We start from the raw sequence: 18127 nt of genomic DNA, 5'->3' as shown, positions 1-18127 counted from the left end.
CATAGTAAATAAAGAGCGATTTGAATAGTCATGTTACAAACAGGGAAATGCGGACGGGTGGCCATGTGGGTATGTGTGATCCTATTACAGTCCCGCCAGCCGAGAGAATTGTTAAATACGTCAGCAGGTCACCTTGACTCAACAGAATTACAGCCAACATGTTTACAAGGAGGCGAAATTTGTATCAAGTCATTGTTCTAACTATATTGGTCAGTTTGACTTTCAGTTTGGACAAGTGTAATGACCCACCGATGGGAAGCCACCAGGAATGTCAACCGAATTGGAGTCTCTGTGAGACAGAGAAGATAGGTCAGATGGTGAGTATTGTAGTCATGTCTCGATGATACGGTATAGCTGGTAGCATTGTAAACACTGCGACACTTTTATTTGAGTCATCACACTGTGTAACACGACCTCAAGCACATGCTGTGGAAATAGCGATGAAGAAGTAGAACCTGCAAAGGACTGGAATAAAAAAATATTTGTATATCATCTGGATTAGTTTCTTTAGGAAATAATTCGTACATTTGTCTTAAGTTATGTCCATCAAGGCGTTCTCATATTAGTATGATGCGATATGTATCTGGTGTGTGATGGACATGCAAATACACCACAGATACCTACATGATAAGTACATTTAGAGCTGATATGTTTATCGAGACTTTGACCTTATGTTGATATATAGTTATTGAAGTCTAAATCTACCCTTTGTATTCAGTTCCGAGATACTACAAAAAATTGACTTAAAATACACACATTAATATAGTATTCTTGCTGTTGTGTATCATGTTCAGTTTTTCCGTATATGCTCAGTATATAAGACTTTTCGTACTAAACATGAATATATCTCAGACGTAACAGTGCAGGTATTATAGCCTGACTTTAATTATGGAGAAAAAACAAAACAAAAAGACGTGATCAGGAGTGCATCGTTTTTGTTTTTTACCTACCTACCTACCTACCTACCTACCTACCAATCTATCTATCTTTCTATTCCAAAGTAGAGGACATAACTGTGAACACTAAATCTGCTTGCAGTTTCCACATAAGTTGCCTCTTAGGACATGCAATTGGAAGGAACATGTCTCTCAATCCTAACCTTTATCGCTGATTATATAATTATACTTTTGTCTTAAAGTATCCTTACTCTTCTGAAAAAAGTATCACATTGATGTTTCAGGGATTAACATTCATACTAATTATGATATAAACTTTGATAGTTTGATAGTTTGTTACTGATCATTAAAATTAGTGGGCATTCGTAGTTCATTAGAGCATACTTTCATGTAATTACACACATGCGATGTTAAATGTACCAGGAAATATTTAAGCAATTTTTCATCAGATGGTTTAGAGTACACACGATCAACACATAGCCTACAAAACATCGCTAGAATAAGTCAATGGAACGGTTATATGATTATACATGCATATATATATATAGTTTATACACAGGTATTTTCATTGCAATGGTAAAAGTTAGTTTACGTTTACACTGCAGGTGAATATATAGGCTTGGGCTACGGTTTCTGGGAACTTAAATTTATTCTTTTGTTACCTGTAATAGCACACTCGGTCAATTTTCACGTGAAACATATCGATAGTGAATGCATTTGAAATATTTAACTGCACGCAATTATATACAATATTTTTTAAAAAAATCACGGGAAGTTAAAAATCGCAAATTGATGCTTCTGATGATTAGAGTTAGATGTGTTTCAATTTTACATAATTAAATAATGAATTACTTAATCATTATACGTTTGCTGAATATTGAGAATTTTCCATTTCTGGGTAGCAATATCCCTGCATATCCAATCTATGTCACAACTGATTCGATATTCAATGGCATGTTCTCATTATCACGATTTTTGTGTAAGAAGTTGCCAACTGACAAACGAGTAACACTAGGGTTCAAAAGATGTAAGTTGAAGAAAATTATTGGAGGGTTTTATGATCGGCAAAGTGATCCAATTGAGAAAAAAAATATTTTGTTCATATTTTGCCTTAGTTTGAGGTAATATGAGTATGAATTATGATTATGTTGCCATGTTGGTATTTTCTTGATGTATCTTGCTCTGTAAAGAAAGCTAAAGAGTCTGTCATTTGATAAAAAGGAATACCAAATAGAAGGGTTTTCTTTCCTTTATCTATGACACATAACCTTGCAAACAGCTTCACAAGGGAAAAAATGCCCATCTCAGAGCTGTGTCAATCCTGTGAATAATTAAAACAATGTACCACCAGGAAACCTCACAACAACGAGAACATTACAAAAAAATAATAAAAATCAATAATAAATAAATAATAATGATAATTACACACTAGTTTTGGAAGAGAAATTAGTTTATACACTTGTGTATAATGATTTCGTAAGAAAGAAAATGCACTTTTAAAGTTAAAGGTTTAGTTGGTTAGCTTCACGGTGCACTTTCCTCTTTGACAAGTAAATGCTTTTGTACTATCAGATAACAGGAGAAAGATCAGTGTCCACGGCCTTTTTCTTATCAACACGATACTCGTTCACATGTATCAAGTTCTCATAAAAATACATTTTCACAGTAACAAAATAAGAATAGTTCATGCAGGAGCATACCCCTTGCATGATTAAATGTGAAAAGTATTGCGAACTTGTTTAGAAATCCTTATCGTGATATAAGATGATATTTAGAATTTCGTCGATCATACATTACAATTCACATTAAAATTAAACAGAAAGATTTATTTAAGCTCATAACTATTAAAGCTATTTTTGTTCGTGTTATTCACTGTAAAGTTAAAAAGTAGTATTTTCTTACAACTATGATCCAAACCGATCTGAACTGCACACTTTGGTTAGTTACTTCAGTGTGAACATTGTATTGTCTATGTGCCCTTCGGCTCCCAGTGAATACCTGTACAGGCAGGTTTACCCGACGAGTACACTAAATCAACATAAACACACCTTATATACACTACTGATAGATGAACAAATGATCAGAGAAATATGTTTTTTACAAAATTTTATCCAGCTACCGTATTGCCGGTTATTTTAGCGGGGATCATGCTTTTGCGATTACGCGGTTCATTTTTATGATCGCGAAGTATTAAGACGGTTGAAAGTATTGTCCGCAATCTAACTGGAAAAGACTTAAATTACCTTTAAAATTGTAATTAATTACAATCAATTCCTTATTTTTATTGTTAGTATTTGTTATTTGTTGTATTAATTTTGTTTTTTGCTTCTGTAAAGATTGTGAAATGACTATTTTGATATCATGATATATCATCAGCCCCGAACAAAAAGAGTGTGGTATCAAAATGGACATATAATAACCAGTTCATGGCTTGAACAAGATACAAAACTGCAAATTAAAAAAAATCATGTTTTACAACGTTTATGCATCGTAATGCTTGCATTGCTTCATTTTGACAGGAGAGATACGAATTCGAGCCATCTCTCAGCTGTACAGCTCTATACAAGGACAGTGAGTATTGTATAAATCCATCTAACAGTGATTTTTCCGACCGTTACATTATGACAAATATACCCTCAACCCATTTTCCATGGTGGATACGATTTATAAAAATCAAACTAATACACATTTCAGAGTTATCACGATGTTTCCATTTGGCAAGTCCTATTCAAGATGTGTCTTTCGGAGCCAAACTTCCCATTCCTTTAGTGACTGGAATCTTCCTATCCCCATCCTTTGAATCTGGGCAGACTAAACCTGTACTTAGTATCGACATATCCTTGCCAACGGATAACAACAATGCTGGTGAGAACAATACCACAAGGTTACAAGCATTGAATGGAATTGTGAAAAACTGTATAAAAAATTAACATTAAGATGTCAGATGCTGGAAAAAAATATCAATTTTTGTATAATAAGAGTACAATATCTTCTGTTCAAATATGAATATTAAGTTGAAAAATTGTTCACATATGCGTCGTTAATAGCAAATTTCTTTGAAAAATGTTTTATCTAACAATTAGCGATGCCAATTGACGGATAAACAATTATATGCATAATTCTAGTGTTTTAAACTCACGTACTTAAAAATACCCAAATTTTAGAGAAAATATTGCTGCATTATATTGGCGAATGTTGTTGTTTGCCGCATAGCTGTAATGCAGCTACTGTTGAGAAGTACAAGGGAGGTTTCTGACGAGTATTACGTTGATCCGTATTATGAGAAATTTCCTACCTGGAGACAGTTTCCAGTACATTCTCCCAAAATAGCCCGAAGGGAGGTAAGATTGCTGTTTTATCGAAATTCAGTGTGATTTTTTTGGATATTTCAGATAAAGTTTGTCGATTTATAACAATGATTTGTGTTATATTTTTATCTGAGGATTGTAAATTGAAGTGCGTTTTTTTTTAAAATCATTTTTCAATATAATTTATGGAATAAACAGTACATAATTACTGTTTTATCATTTGAGAACGTGGTATCACTTGCTGGGATTGGCCAAGTTTTCCAATAACATTGCAGAAAAGGCTCGCTTTTCTGGAGCATTGATCTTATTTTCTTTGTTCATTTTCATGAGTATTTGTGTTATTTCTTTTGCTCATAATTTGCTCCAGTTCAATTAAATTTTAGTTTGATATTTTCTATGCTGTTTTTAGAGGATGGAAAACCTTTATAATTTTATCAGGCGAAACCTAATTCAATTTCTTTTTTCAATTTCAGAAGAGTACCTTCCGCAGTACTTTTGGAAATCTCGACACATGCAATGTTCGTTGTACTTGGGGAAAATGTGAAGTGTTTCTGAACCTCTATTTGTTGACTATTACAATATTTACATCGTCAAGACATCAAAATCTACAGGGGCAAAGTATAACCTACCAAGTTACATCGCATAATCGTAAGTAGAATATGTTTTTTTAGAAACTATTGGGCACTCATAGGATTAGTGGCGTGACCGTGCCTTAAGATTCCTCTTATTAAGTAAATTGTTAATTGTTGTGATTGTTATTAATATGGATCAATATCAAAATCAGTAATGTTTGTCGTATTAATAGCACGTTAAATGATTAAACGATTTACAATTTAGGTCGGTATTTGCCTGATACCCAAGAAAATGAATGGAAACCAAATATCATGACAGCGGTTCTTCCAGAACATCGAGGCATACATGTAGTTTTTGAACCTCTGCCCTTTCGCTTTGTAACCAATAACACGTATTATAAAATCAGTCTCCAGGACTGGGAGACATGGGAGGTAAAATTGAGCACGACAGTAAAACATAACAAGGTAAGAACGTATTGTACTTTGTGTCTAATTCATACCAGGGTTTCTTATCAAACATCCTGTATCCAGTAAATCTAGGTACACAATTCTTTGTTTATTTGATAAATTAATTTACAAATTTTGCAAAAATTCGTACCAGTTTTGTCCAGACATTATTATTAATTATCAAATTGTAATGTTGACATAAATTAGATTATATAAAACGTTATTACTTACTTACATGAACGATTTTGTAAAAATACGCGACGGAGACCGTTGTTGAAATAGACGATACCTAATCTTTCGGAACAAATCTCACATCTTCCTTGTTTCTCTGGGGTGTTCTTTGATGAAGCTTTGCCGGTGTATCGCTTCAAATTATATGTTGGTATTTACTTATTTTCTTGTTGCGTTTCCAAGGTATGAGCCACATTTACATATTCTTAACCTTTCAGGCTGGTGATGACAACCATTGTATTTTTGATTTCGATGAACCTGATGGTGTTTATGAAGTTATGGTAAGGACTTTAAACTTTAAATTTAGCATAATGGTTTCAGTGGATAGGAAAATCTGCTTTAGATCAAACAAGTTATAATTGCAGTTATTTTTTTCCAATCGGATAGATTATCATATCGCTATTGCCATCGCTATTAATTTAAAATATACATTTTGAGCAGTAAGCAATCATAACGTCATTGTTCGAACTACTTAACTCGAATAATGCGGTTCAAATGATGAACTACAATTTAATACATATGCTTTTAAAAAGCTAGTATATATGCTGTTATCATAATGTCGTTGCAGATAGAGTATATGAACTGCAACAGCTGTCCATTCAAAACATGGGTGAAATCGGCTGACTTCACCCTTCCAGGTACTGTACATTGTGCCCAGACAGTTAAGATATTTTTATTTTTATCTAGACGACAAGATATTAAAATTCGTTTAATGCCTATTGATAACATTTTCATATCAATATTCTTATTTCATTTAATATTATATGAAGGGCATTAGGTTAATAGTCTTCATATTAATGCTTTTTAATACTGTAAACTGCACGGGATATTTAATTTCGCTGTCATCAAAAATTGCAAGGAATCATTTGAGAATGTAACATTACTAACTTTAACTTGGACTAATGCTTTCATGTCGGGTGTCGTCGATGAAGCAAAAGATGCTTGTACTTTTGCAATAGTTTCCATGTTGTTCATCGTATTTTGTGATGTTAAAAAGATAGTTGAATTTTTTCATGTTGTACAATGACTTTATTGTAGTATCGAATGCAGTGTATATGTTTATGATATCGCGTTATTGCACAATGGTTACGAATTATTCAGCTTTTATCACATATTCAATTATTTGACACAAAATACAATTGACGTTTTCGTACACCATATGTGCCTTCCTCATTCTTCATGATAACAAAACACAAATAAACAAGACTGGCACGAATTGTCATTTTTGAGGATACTTTAAATATTTGTGTATTGCAGTTGCAATGGAACGTAACACTTTTTTTACCAACCAAAATGATGCAAATCTCACCAAACCTGTTATTTAAAATGTGCCTTCATTCATATTATTTGATGATCAATGTTATAAATCTGTGATGAATACAGATAAGGATATGTTAAAATGTATTTTACTTTTGCTTTGTTAAGAGTATTCAAGCCCACAACCATCGCTCATTCCTAGAATAGCTATTCCATCGGATCACAGAATTGAAGTTGGTGTCGTTCTCGGATTACCTGTTACCGTGATACTCCTTTCTGTCGTCGTGGTGTTTTGCTATCGCATATTCAAAGGTATCACTGTCAACACAAAATAACAATAATCATAAAAAAAAAAAAAAAAAAAAAATCAAATGAATGTCAAATAATTTTTATCATGAGAAGTACAGATGTTGTTCAGTCCTTAGTGTTACCTTAAAATTGAATAATAAGTTCGCTGTGTAATCAAATATTTAATTCATGTTCTGATTCATACAAATTTTAGTTGTTTATATAATCTATTTCAGCACGACAGTTGAGGAATAGAAATCTTCAAGAAGAAAATTTATTCACAAACAATAATCTGGAAATGACATCCACACAACATTCTGATCAAGATACGCAGTTAAATCTATTGGCTGAAAAACTTGAAACATTTTGTTATCCCGATGGTTGTATAGATGACGTCAAGTGAAGTTCATACAGGTTGTATGAAACACAAATCAATCCAGTTTCGGATTATATTGTTGTGATACAGATATATCACAACGTCAGTGTGCAGTGCCAAAATAAGACCATGCGAGACAGAGTAATTACAAGGCACTAAATCCTAAAAGCAGAACCCCCTCTCCAAAATATAGGACCTCTCCTTTAACATCGCTTTTCTTTAGCATGTCTAATATTATATCCGAGAGGGTATCTAGGAATGCCTCGTTAACACACTGTAAACATTATTTACTGAAGTCTTCCTTAGTCCATCAGAGACAGACTTTTGGTTTTATTTCAACTGAAAGCGAAATACTATCAGTGCGTATTGATTGATATATTCATAAATCACCGTCAAGATATCCAGTCCTAGGTTGGCTGACTCGTTTTGTTTTACATACGAGGGTAAATTTACTGAAGAATTGATCAAAACAGGTCACAAAGACCTTCAGTTTGACTTTCAGATGTATTAATGACGTCTTGTCTTTAATTGTTATATTTCTTTACCATTTTCATCGTAAATATCCATCAGATATGGAAATCAAGGACACCACAGACTCCTTTACATCAGCTGCTTAGCTCGATGCTATTCCTACAACGGAACCAAAATGGATAGCTTTCCATAAGCTTGTGTTATAAGCATTTCATTGTCACAATTGTAATTTTTTCCGTTCCCAATAATCAAGGGTTTCAAGAGATGCAGTTTGATGGAAAATGTGGGGAAGCTTTAAACTTGTCATAGCGATCTCATTGAGAAATATTCTATTTTTTTGTGCAATAAGAATCTGTTCGTGTTTGATGCTTGATTGGTTGCTTGTTTGAGAGCGTGACGATACTGATTTAGATTGACAAAGTTTTACATGGGGCGTATTGTCGATCAAATAAAGAACGCTTAATCTTCCGGAACGCCTTGACTTATAAACCCTGCATTTTTTTCAGGAGTCCCCGTGTAAATCTTATTTTTGTTCATTTTTGCCATAGACGTGTTGTTTTAAGCTGCAGCGGACGACCAAAGAAATGCTGAGACAGAGAAACATGAAAACATTACAATTTTTTTGAATTCTTAGTCATTAAAAACGCCACAGTGCAATCTGTTTCGCGTGTTAATACATTGTTCTTCAAGCTAGTTGTTGTGCATGTATATTAAACATCTTTATGAAAATTAAGTGCGTAAACCTGTACGTCTGTAATCGAGTGCGATTTCATTTATAAATAAAATAAGTGTCCAAAAAGCAAACATTGGGTTAGTTTCATGATATAATATGAATGGTATACTGTATTACTTTAGGTGAACACTTCATCACATTTCTGAAATTTTGAATTGCTGTATGTTTTGCCTAACTATTGCATATATCTCTATTAAGATTGCGTTACAATAAGCTAATCTCCGTGTTATGTTGTTTTCTTTTTGATTCGATGCACCAAAATATTTTTTTGAAATAATTCGTTGGTACATATTTTGTTTCCCAAAGAGTCTTAATGTAAAATAGTCCGTAGTGCAGTCGGATCAGCGACATGATGCGTTTTCCTAGCAGTTTTATAGATATTAGTTAATAAGTTTGAACGAAAATAGCTTAGATGCGTTCTATGATTCTGATATGAAGGGAGATTTTTCTAACAACAGCTTTATGTTCTAGAATATCCTTCACGAATATCAAAGAGTACTTCATTTTCAAAATATATGTGTAAATATTCGCAAGTCGGTTATTAATGCTGTTCTACCTTAAAACGCACGAAACTCGCGTTATTTTGACGATCTTTTTTAACCGTATTGATGGCCCTTGGTTACAACATGCATGACAATTACGGATGTATAAAAAGTCCACACTTAGCAAGTACCGAGACTGTAACGTGAGACCACACGTGATATCACCAGTGCTCAACATTATCGATAATTTTGTGCATACCTTAAAATGGGAACGAAAAAGCTGTACATTCTTCTGATTTTTATATTCCCAAATTTCACTGAAATGACACAAAAATGCCAACAATGGTGTAATTTCGACATATTACCTTTTTATGAACTACGTGATTATAGAAAGAATGTAAGCACTTTACATTGTCTACAATGCAATACAAACCTAATACTATGTGTATTGTTGTGTATATTCGGGTGCAAACATTCAGTGCTTTAAACATCATAACATCGTCGAAGACGTCAATGATATTATTGATATACAAACATTCCATACAGAAATACGTTTAATTTATCCTATATATATATTTAAAGACGTGATGTATCCGTGCTGTGCGATTTTTTGTTATGTCTAGACATTGACAGAATTTTGTAGTAACAATACACATGTACCGTCATCATAGTTAACCGCACAGCTAATCAAGCCAGCGATCATTGAAAAGTAAGTTGTAGTTTCATGCATAACTAGCCGTAACTCATGAAAGTTAATTTCTCGTGCTATTATCTAATCTCAGTTAACATCACTCATTTCAACATAGCTATCGAAGAACCGGGATGAAAACACAAAAAAATACACATGTCACAAGGTGCGGATATGCACTTATGAGCAGCAAAGTGACATGCAACACTGCCCTTAGTGCGTTTGTGGTATAAAGCAACGTGTGGAGCCTGAAAATATGAAACGGTACATGGTAGATATTATAACGTTAGACCAGTAAACTTGCTGTCTGTTTTGCACAGAAAAAAAAAGCTTCAAAAACACCTTTAACGGTAATATTAATTGACCGTTAATAACACGTTTCTATGTTATATGTAGTGCTCTATATAATGTACACTTCAATATGTGGAAAGTCAATTAGTCAAAAGAAAATACACTTGAAGTCTTTGTTAACTCAAGCTTGTGGACGTTGTCGATGAATCAGAAGACGCTTAATCTTCCTGAAGACCTGGTCTTATTCTCTTTGTGCTTTTTTTGAGAAATCTATAAGTATATGTTCATAATTTTCACTAGTTTTATTTAATCAGAGTTTGTGGTATGATCATGTATACATGTTGATATTTTCTTGCTATTCGTGTGACTTTTATTTAACTTTTATTATAGTTTCACCTCGTTGGTCTCTTATTTATCATGGACCAAAACTACATACCATAACAATATTCATGCGTGGCATAATTTTTCACTAGGAATAGATGTAATCAATAAATGATGAAATCAATTGCTATTTCAACAATATGAAGCATTTTTAATGAAAAGGATTCGTGAAGAGGTATCTAGAATTAATATTTATCATTTGATAGTATATTGAAGTACAAAGAAAGCAAAAAGCTATTTTATAATGGGTGTTTGTTGCAATTGTTTCTCTCTAAGGGTAAAGGTAACATGTATAATTTTTTATACCTACTAAAGGTAAAGTTTAGACTTAATTCAACCTATTCGTACGACTAATTTCGTAGTTTCCTTCTGTGCATTTCCTTAAACATCAGACATCTCCAACTTTTCATGTTCTATTTGAATTTATGGAAGCGAGGTAATATGTTGCTTTATTTTGTTACAGAGGCATCCAAAAAGAAGCAGAAAGTTTTAAAATAGTCAAGTGTTATTCATTCATGACATGACCAAAAGTCTGACACTACAAGTTCATGGTTTTATATTTCTTAGTCTTAAAATGATGGATAATAACAACCAGTATGAAGTATAATGACTGCATTTCAAAATGCAACAAACATTTTTTCGCGATATAATGTATGCTGAGCGGAAATATTCCTCAAAACCTGAGAACCCTGTAACTGTTTATGAAATATTCAATTTATGTAACTCTAGATAGGGAATGTGTCCTTTTATTGCATGCATGATGGTGAGAGTAAATGATATGTTTAAAACTGTAGTTTCATTTGTTCAACTAGTTGTCAATTATTTCAGGGATATAATTAAATGATTCCTTAATTGCTGTAATAACACATGCGAATTTTTTATCACTCCCTAAGACAACATGAAAAATGGTTTTCTTTCGTCGTTATTAAGCTAAGATGAATGGAAAGCCAGTTGTCAGTAACTCAAAACAACTAGTGTAAGGCTCTATATCTGTAAAAACTGCAGTACTTCCTATTGTCATGGCATCACGCGATATCGTCTACACTACGGGCCCTTAATATCACATGATACCCAAGCCGAGAACTGTTCAGAAGGGGACATATAAAGTCAAAATCTTCATCGGCTTGTCATACAAAAAAACACTACGGATATCACCATAGAAGTGTAAAATGAAAATGCAATACACTATCCTTCAAGTTTTGTTTGTGCTATTCAACACATCGACTGGGACGACGGTGGAGTGTCAAGGAGATTTTATTGGAAGGAACATATCGTGCCTACCTAAGCAATGCCAGGTAAGCTAAAGTCATTTATCATTTCACTTGTAACCGTTTTAGGTTAAAAATTGTGCTTAGTTCTCTAAATATTTGTTTAAGGAACTCCACCTCAAACTACCACATTTAAATGAACTGAAATGCATTTGTCTTACAGAAATATCTCATTGTGTGATTACTTTCTTTAAAATCTGTAATGATATGTTCATGGCTAAGCAATCCTCACTTTTTTCGGAATTGAAGTTACGAGACCCGTCTGTTCATTCTACTTGGGTGATACAGTATATATGGTAACTATTTATCTACATCATGTTAAGAAGGATTTGGACATGATCAAATCAGTGTACATTTTGTTTGTTAACCATCAACAAAAACACAGGCCAGCCTTGTAGTTATCCTCTTTCATAGCCTTTGTTCTTAAGAATGTCACTTCTGGTAAGAGTAGCATGTGTGTCCAACATTCTAAATTATAAAAAAACGAGGTCGACAGAGAACTTAATACGTGTGCACTCATCTGTGGATACACACTTACCACACAAAATACCTTCATTTTTTACCATCCTGTAATACCCAAATATAAACCAGTAACAGAATAGATTAAGATCCGTTGAAAAAAACTGATGATATTTTTTTAGTCTAAAAGTGGTTTTATTTTGCTCCAATTTTATTGAAATTGGGTTCGGATTTTTGTCATGTTGACATGTTTGTATTTTCTTCTTGTTTGTTTACGTAATTCTCAGTAACCTTGACATGGTTATTCTGGTTACTGATAAATATCGGAGTGTATGATTACCTTTGGTTTCTATTTGATATAGAAACAACAACAAAAGTATGCTTGTATCTAAATGCAGAAAAAATTTGCAACATTTAGATAAAGAAACAATACAGCAATAGCAGAGGATAAAAGGGCAAACGGTGATTCGGAAGGACAGTAAGCATAGACTGCAATTGTGTTAAAGCAACAGCAAATTATGAACCACAAATCACACTTTGACACTTCGCTGAGTTATCATGTTTAATATGTTCTGTTGTTTCCATGGTTTTAGGTATACCGCTATTTTTATCGCTATTTTCCTCTGATAGCTTTTGTTTATGTCTTAACAGACATGTAAAGTTTCACTTCCAAATTAATTTATTTTCAAATAAGAATGACGAATTATATTCCCATAATTTTATATCAAAGAATTTCATCTCTTGTTGAATCAGACAGTGTTGCTATCAGACTGCTTTCTGCAAACGATACTTTTTTCTGTGTTTCGTTTCTTTTAACATAACAGCCAGTAGTGTTCTTATACATAAGCATCACATTAAAAACTGGGTTTGTTAAGGTTTATCGACCCATGAACAACTAGGATCCTTAATAGGCAGGATTTTTAGCTGGTGCATACCTGACTAAAAATTCTACCGGTTCACTGCATGTCAGCCAGGACAATAAGTGAAAAGTGGTTTGTCAAGGACGGACCACTTCAGCATAAATCGATTCATATCCTGAGAAACACTTATCGCGACGATCGGCAGAGAGCGTTGAACCACACACAGCGGATCTTCACCGGTTTTTACGTAGGCAAAAGCTCTACCGACAGGGATATCGTGACCTCTGTATAACTAGAGAGTACATAAACAGCAAACCCATCAGGCGTATTAAAAAAATATTTAAAATGGTTTGTGCTTGTGATGGTGTAACCAAGTTTTTTATAACCTGTTTGATGCAGATAAATTACAAATTGAAAATGGTATACTATGTAGATTTATTCTACATTTCAGACTCCTGCTTCCTTTAAGCCGCCACCATACTGCATGGAAAGCAATAAACGAGGTATACAAATGATATATGGCAAGATTCATTCCAAATAAGACAAAGTGCACTGTGACAGGAGCATATAACTAGTAAAAGTACTTTGAACTTGTTGATGTCTGATCCCGGTTTTCAAATATCTTATATTATACTGCCATAAGAATAGAAGTTCTTATAACACAAACAGTAGAAGATTAGAGTGTGACATTTCGATGATTACACGGTCACCGTAATCAGAGAAATGAACACTGTGGAGTGTACAATCACTGATGTACGTAGTGTACGAGATGGTACGAAATCGACCAACTTTGTTCAGTTGCACTCTAATCTAAGGTCGTAAATAGTGTGACGAGATGGTAAACAGATTATAGACCAAAACCTACAACAGATAACAATGCGGTATGGTCAATTCGACTACGCTTTGTTTCACACTTGATCACAGATGTGCGAGAGTATGTGGCCCCTCTGTTTTCCTTGTGTTCTACATTTTGGTTTTTAGCGTCGGCAATTTCAATGTTTTCCCGTTGTTAGAATATTTTCTCTAGAGTTTTACTTTTTTTTTTAATTTAATGACTGAAAAATAAAATATTTTTGTGTGCTAAATGATTTTTGAAAACAAATGACATTCGGATGAAAATTACAACATTAGGAACATTGAAATCCTTCTATCTTAGATATGATTACTAAGCCAAAACATTGTTTTGTCAAAGTACAAAATAAAAGATTTAAGCAATCTTGCAAAAATGACATTTTTGATTGCGATGGAGAGTTGCACTTGTCAAATCAAATTAGCATACATTTTTGCATATAATTCGTGAACCATTCTATTGTCTTTCAGTGAAAAAAATATTGGAAACAAATTCCACCTTAAAGATAAGTAAGAACCCTTGCCACTAACGAAAAAATGATAGAAATAAGGGAAAACGCATAATTCATATAATACATATTTTGAGCTCTGTAGCGATTAAGATATTTGCAGCAGCGACATGGTTTTATTTTCTTGTTTTATAAATTCTCTTCTGCCATCTGACCTTTCAAAAACAAAACATCACATAACTTGTTTTGAAATATTGGAATTGTTTGCATTATTAACGTTATTATTGAACTTTTTGTTTTTGTGATATTTTAGAATGGGAGAAATGTAATATTTTAGAGAAGAAGAGGAAAGGAGATACGGACTTCGTTAAAGAACTGCCATACGTGTCCATGTTGTCTTCTAGTCTCAAGAAAGATGGAGCTACTACAGTTCCTGTGCTCACTATTGTTATTTCATACAACGCGACGAACATAAGTACGTTTCTTTACCAGTTTAAACACAGTTGTAATCCTTTGTTCTTTTTGTACTACAACCGAGAATGATGTACAATGTAATTTGACATTGCTTGGTCTCTCTATTGGCCTAATATGGATGTAAAAAGTACGTGTATACCAGTAGACAGTCTTGCTTCAAAATAGCAGGTAAAATTAAATTTGAAATTGTCAAAATGAAAGCATAACTAATGAACACACAAGTATGTAGTGTGCCAGCTGAAACAAAAGGCACCACGAAAATCATACATATGTGTACAAAGATTTTCACATCATTCACAGGGTGACAGTTTCCATAATTTTCAAGATAAGGGCACGCTTTCAGTATTCATGTTAACAGCTGAGCTCTCCGTTGTCTGTAGTTGGGGATTTTTCATCTTTTTCCAAATAACTTTAACTGTTTTGAAGATAATGAAGTTACTACCTGATGTTAATTGAAATATAATTTGGTTTAGTGCACTTTTCCTTATTAAATTCTAGGGTGGTGACAGAGACATTTCCCAATAGAAAGCGTATAACATCCGATATAAAGCACATACTTAAATATTCCAATGATACTCTTGTTTATTTGAATATAACACCGTGTTCAATAGGTTACAAATCTTTTCACGAATCTACAAGAGGAACGTATAATAGTGACACATTACTGAATTTCAATTGATATAGGAATACCTTTACATGGAGAAATAAAATTTCTTTTGCTTTATTGTGACCACATCCAAACTTACTGTTTCGGTGAATATGTGGTGATGTATTATGATAAAACAACACTGACAACTCTGACATTGACTGAAGAAGGAATGTCCTGCTTCACTGACAGAGGGCACAGTGAAAATATATTTACAAACGTGAACTAAGCCAGCCAAAAGCATGCTTTGTTGACTTCATGATATCATTATTATTCGTCATAATTCACAAGCTTAAGGTAATGACTTTACCGGTATGCTGTTGTGTTTGGCTGTTATATGTGATGTATAACGTTGATGTTGTTGAACAAATGTAGGTGGAGCTGTCATCGAATTATAAAAGGACAGCAATAATAAATATTTTTCTATTAAAAATCAATGTATTCTATATTAATACAAGGAGATATATGTTTTAAGTTAGTGATAAGTCTCAAACTGTACAATATGTGTGAGAGAGGAACGATCTCAGCACTGCTGGGCTTTCAATCTGTCCTCTCTTACACTTACTTTAGTTTTCGGCAAATCTCCATAACATAAAGACAAAATTTTATTATTTCGATATAAGATTAAATGAAGGAAATAGATGCATTTAGGTTTGTTTTGATAATTGTTAATGTTCATATTTACATTTGGGGAATATGAATTTTGTATTGAGTTATACTGAGCGTAAAAAACTTATACGATGGAGTAAATCCAATTATGGGAACAGCTGAAACATTGAACGGTATTCGATATTTCACAACGCGCTGAAAATTGCAATTATTGTCTCACGAGAACACCGGCCGCCTTATACTGTAATGCCTCCCTTTCGAGTTGGATCAAAAACCGTTTTTTCGAATCAATCCAGTCATGTGACTTTACTATGTGCCCTATACCTCAAAGGCCTATCCAATCAAAATTCATTCATATTCGTGTGGAAGGACAGTATTACGTAAGAATGTCGCCAATCTGTCGATTTATGATAAATTGAAGTTATAAATTAAAAAAAAAAAAAACATAATCTTGAATTATGTACTTTTACACGCGCAGGTAGGGACAAAGCATTTTCCGAAGGTTGAAAGTAATAACAAAACAGACTTCGGAAATGATTGACTTGAGAGGCGGCTATTGGAATACTGCACATGTAAATATAATTTGCTTATGAGATACTAATACCTCAATAAGTCGAATATCTCGTTGAAATAACTGCTGTTTTTTTCTATGTTTAGGTGCCTTCTGGATAGTGAATATGACCAGCGTTGCTAATGAAACTATGAAAGGAGATCCATATTATTATTGGCTATCAGATCAAAGAATTGTACACTTCAAGTCAGTGAAACAGAACCCGCTACAGGTAACTCATTCATAGCCATTGCATTTCTTATTTAAAGGTCTTAATTAAATACCCCGGCATAAAAAGAAATCATTGTTTATTTGTTTGTTTGAGTTTTTTTTTTTTTTTTGTCTTATGTTTTGTACTCTGAATGAATGACCCTATCATAAAAAAGTATTGATTGATCTTGTATGTGTTTGTGAGTGTAAGAGTGTTTGTGGGTGCTGTGCTGAGCGTAATATCACGAAAACGATTATATAGGCCACAATTAAAGAATAAATAGGTTATGATAATTGTACATGTATTTATTATTTGTTTTTAATAGATATGCTATTTGTAAGGTATAGGCGTATGTACTGATAAAAAAAGATAAGTGTTTATAAGTGCAAGTGAAAATACAAATTGTTGATATCACTTTGTTTATAGTTTTACGATTATTGGTAATATGGACTTTATACATAAATAATTCAAGAGTCTAAGTAAATTCGCAAAGATATTGAAAACACGAATTCATGCAATTGAAACACTTTGCTTTGTTATTACTAATGATAAGGTAGGTAGAATATAAAACGATGAAGGTGGGCTTGTCGAAGATTCAAATATATTTATTTATTTTGAAACTTGTTAAGTCAGGCTGATTCGTTCATTAATTTGCATACGTTGTAAAATTCCACCTAAGAATTTAGGTTATCAATATTGAGACCTTGGTAGTCTAGTAAAATGAATCTGTATGTCACATTTTAATTTATGGGAATATGGGCACTGTTCCCAAAAACACACGCAGGTTGTTTACTTTTTACGGTTTTGTGAAGTGATCTAATATATTGGATAAGAACACCTCCCTATCAGGGTTTTGCCATTTATCTTGCGCAATTCTTATATCTTTTTCATTCGCTTTCTCTGATTATCAAGGTACAGAAGTTCGGGATATATCTCTATGTGGTTTTTTGACAGTTATTTTCATAAATTTAGATTGTTCTCAATCGCCTCCTAGCATTCATTAGACTAAGCATTTATCATCACTGCAAGACTTAGAAACACGAAAGAGCTGTATATTGCAACTAAATCTATTATATAAATTTGCGGTATCTAATTCTTCCTGTTTGTCCGAAATGGATGCTTTGGAATGGCATCATTTGTCATGGGGACCGAGGTGTGTTATGTGATGGATGGACTAATTATTTAGCAAAAACAGGTCGAACTGGTGATTTTGCAGACGCACTTGACAGGAGTTGTCTGATGTTAATCATCAATTCTAACTGCTTTCGCTCTAATTGTTACGTTACGCCATCTCGTCATATTTATTGTTAAGTATCTTGTCGATTCACTAT

At 33.3% G+C, this 18127-nt stretch overlaps 1 protein-coding gene across 1 annotated transcript; it reads left to right on the top strand.

The window, feature by feature from the left end:
* Positions 1-251: 251 nt before the first annotated feature.
* On the top strand, positions 252-7402 carry LOC132545217 (uncharacterized). The gene is made up of 10 exons (XM_060208893.1): positions 252-317; positions 3416-3467; positions 3591-3761; positions 4110-4237; positions 4678-4852; positions 5042-5241; positions 5673-5735; positions 6023-6092; positions 6880-7023; positions 7236-7402. The coding sequence occupies exons 1-10, from the start codon at positions 252-254 to the stop codon at positions 7400-7402; spliced, it is 1236 nt and encodes a 411-aa protein (XP_060064876.1).
* Positions 7403-18127: the final 10725 nt, after the last annotated feature.

This window comes from Ylistrum balloti, unplaced genomic scaffold (assembly GCF_031769215.1).
Source record: "Ylistrum balloti isolate Yb309-2 unplaced genomic scaffold, AGI_CSIRO_Ybal_v1 Utg369832, whole genome shotgun sequence".
Classification (NCBI taxonomy): Eukaryota; Metazoa; Mollusca; class Bivalvia; order Pectinida; family Pectinidae; genus Ylistrum; species Ylistrum balloti.
This window is presented reverse-complemented; position numbering and strand designations above follow the sequence as displayed.